General features: G+C 41.1%; 1 protein-coding gene across 1 annotated transcript; it reads right to left on the minus strand.

The window, feature by feature from the left end:
- Positions 1 to 858: 858 nt before the first annotated feature.
- On the minus strand, positions 859 to 2,871 carry LOC109180286 (L-type lectin-domain containing receptor kinase IX.1-like). Its single transcript, XM_019329778.1, has one exon. The coding sequence runs from the start codon at positions 2,833 to 2,835 to the stop codon at positions 862 to 864; it is 1,974 nt and encodes a 657-aa protein (XP_019185323.1). The 5' UTR covers positions 2,836 to 2,871; the 3' UTR covers positions 859 to 861.
- Between the last annotated feature and the right edge of the window lie 731 nt (positions 2,872 to 3,602).

The following is a 3,602-nucleotide window of genomic DNA, read 5'->3' on the forward strand; positions in this document are numbered from 1 at the left end:
TCATGAACATGTACAGGTGTTTGGTTATTAAAGGTTCACGAAAGTGTTCATGAATGTAAACCAACATGTTTGTGAACGGGCTTGTTAACGAACATGTTTGTGAACGTGTTTGTTAACGTTAACGAACACGTTCGTGAACATCTTCATGTTCGTTAACGTAAATGAACACGTTCGTGAACGTGTTCGCGAAAACGAACACTAATGAACGCTTAACAAATGAACACGAACATGATTTTCAAAAACCTTAACAAACGAACACGAACACTCCAAAATTGTTAACAAATGAACACGAACACTCCAAAATTCTTAACAAATGAATACGAACACTTCAAAATTCTTAACAAATGAATACGAACACTTCAAAATTCTTAACAAATGAACACGAACAACATATGTGTTCATTTATGTTCGGTTCGTTAACAGCCCTACTCTTTAGTAACATAGTTTTTTTTCTTTTTTTTTAAAACCAGTAACATAGTTAGTTTATAAGTTAATTCTAACTTATTTGATCACTATTAGTTGTTTGACTTGATTAAATAATCAATATGAGTGTTTGATTAATTAGCTTTTTGCAATAACTTATTACTTCAAAATGTTAAAATTTAAAAAATATTACTCAAAAAAGGAAGTTTTTCCAATAAGCTTTTTATGAAATTATTTTACATGTAATTAGGCAATTAGCTATCAATTAACAGTTAATTTATTAAATATTTTTTATAATAAATTAATACAATTAACTAATTAAATTCACTAATCTAAACAGCTAACAACTATTTACCAAACACTCTAAAATATTTATCGGTTAGTTATAAATGAAGTTCAATTTATTATTGAACAAAAAGCATTAGAAAAAAAATAAAATTACAACATCATAGTTTTGTGCGTATGCACAGCGCCGGCATCCCGCGATGTCAAGAGAGCTTTGGAAGAAGCAAGAATTGCCGATGCATTACAGCCATTGCTACACGAACAACGAGTGGTATACCTCCATGAATAATCCGTCTGATCATCGGCCGACGACGTATACGAAAACCGGCACATACTCATCGGCGGCGCAAAATACATAGCCACGGGCAGCTTCGCCGGGAGTTCCGGCAACGGAGCTTCAAAACACAGAGCATTGATGACCTGCTTTATCGACGGCCGGAGCGTGTGATCAGGGTGGCAACACCATAGCCCAACCACCATTAAACACTCCATTTCTTTCTCATCAAACTCCTTATTTAACCCTTCATCCGCAGCTTCCAGAACCCTCCCTTCCCCGTACAGGTCCCACACCCACTCCACCAGCCTCACCTTCCCCGGCGGCTCCGCCTTCGGCTCCACCGGCCTCCTCCCGCACGCGATCTCAAGCGCCACCACCCCGAAGCTATACACGTCGGATTCTTTACTCGCTTTCCCGGTTGTCACGCATTCCGGCGCTAGGTACCCCATGGTTCCGGCCAGGACGGTTGTCTGGGATCCCAGTTCATGATCTACAAGCCTGGCTAACCCGAAATCCCCCAATTTCACGTTGTAATTTGAGTCCAACATTACATTACTGGACTTAATGTCTCTATGCACCACGCACTGTTCCCATTCCTCCTGCAAATATAGCAAAGCTGATCCCAAACCCTGGGCGATTTTATACCTAACCCCCCATTTTAGCCCGGGTTTCTTCCCAAACAGATGAGAATCGAGGCTGCCATTAGCCATGTACTCGTACACAAGAAGAAACTCTCCCTTTTCATGGCACCAACCCAGGAGTTGAACCAGATTCCGGTGTCTCAGCCGGCTGATAACTCGAACTTCTGATACGTATTCTTTCTTCCCCTGCTTTGATCCTCTGGAGACTCGCTTCACGGCCACTTCTATTCTCTTTTCGCTTAAAACTCCCTTGTAAACTCCCCCGAATCCGCCCTCTCCGAGCTTCCCTTCCTCGGAGAAATGGTTTGTTGCGCGGCTGAGTTCCCAGAAAGTGAACCGCTTCGGCCCCGCCCCTTTCTGAAAGTCCTCTTCTATGGATGCGTCCCCAAACACTAAGTTCTTTCTTCTTGCAGCTTTCAGTTTTCTCCACCTGATGAACAAAAGGAACCCTAAGATAGAGACGAAGAGAACTATGCCAACAGATAGGATGATGGGCAGAAGTTTCTTGGGTTTCTTGGTATCCAGGGAAGAGGTAAAACTCCATGATAAGATGGTGTGGAGTTCGATCCATTCTCCCGTGGCGGCTGAGAAACCAATCTGGACCATTTCCGGCAACACTTTTCTCAGATCAACGACGTAAGACACCGTGGAATTCCCTGATGAGAAACTAGGACTGTTAGCATAAGTGAGGAAAACACTGAGATTTTTTGTGACAGAGTTATATGTCACCCAGGCATTGGCCACTGCCCCGGTCTTGATACTGTTTCTCCAATTAACATGTTTTACAGACTCTATAGAATTGATATTTATGCCAACGTGGTCGGAGCTAGGATCCCAGACATCCTTAAACGTATCGAACTCAACCGCCACAATTTGGTTCTTGGCTGGATTCGGATCAGGACTTTGGGTTGTGTTCCTAAACAGACCAAGGTATCCCGCAGAGGAATCCGGAGGGATTCCGGCGTGGAAGGGTGCAAGGAAGAAGGCCAGCCCGTCGCCATACGATGACGAATTAAGCGCGTTGATGGTGAAGGAGAAATGGGTAGTGAAATCCGACAGCTCCCGTGATTTTCGGTCCCAAATGCGTACGGGCAGCGCGTACGAGGCGCGGCCGACGCTTCTTGTAAGGTTGCCGTCGCGCTGATTCCTCGTCACCTGGATGGCGCCATTTGCCGGGTATGCATCTCCCTGGAAAACCATGCCGTCCATGTTTGGTTGGAAGCTTTTGAAGTCGAAGGAAATGGAGTTAGATGCAGGGAGGATCAAGAGAAGAAGAACGAAGCAGAACCAATGTTCCGATGAACCAATTATGAATCTTGATCTCAAAAACTTCATAGTTCGTTCGATGTTTGGAATCAAAACTTCACAATTTTGAGCCCACAAACCAAGAACTAGGTAAGTTCTTGTACTTTGGTTACTAGGTTATTAACGAGGAAAACGATAGACTGCTACGTACGTTTTCATTTATGACAAAATCATAGAAAGCTTGTCCGGACCATGAAAGTTGAGGGGACTTAATTACTTAAACAAAAACAAAAACAAAAAAAAAAAAATTTGAGAATATGAAATAAGTATAAATGCTTGGGCGGCAATTCCATATGGCGATTGCTAAGGCAGAATGGATTAATCTTTATATATATATATACTAGTTTTTTAGGCGCATTGCGCGATTAGTATAATGTCCAATGTTTTTTTTTTAAATACATACTTTAAAGTATATCAAAGCAAGATAATATTGAATTGTTCATGCATAGATAATTGAATTTTGAATTTGCATATTTAAATAGGTAATTCTAAGTTTACAAATGCAAGATAATATAGTCAAGATTGATTTTAATTGTCAATAAAATAATTGTATAGGTATGGTTGAAACCAAATATGGGACATAAGGGAGAGCAAATAAAAATTAGGGCATAAAATATTAAATATATACTAATATTGAAGAGCTAACTACTTATTGCCAAACAAGGACATTG

This window comes from Ipomoea nil, unplaced genomic scaffold (genome assembly GCF_001879475.1).
Source record: "Ipomoea nil cultivar Tokyo-kokei standard unplaced genomic scaffold, Asagao_1.1 scaffold1026, whole genome shotgun sequence".
Lineage (NCBI taxonomy): Eukaryota > Viridiplantae > Streptophyta > Magnoliopsida > Solanales > Convolvulaceae > Ipomoea > Ipomoea nil.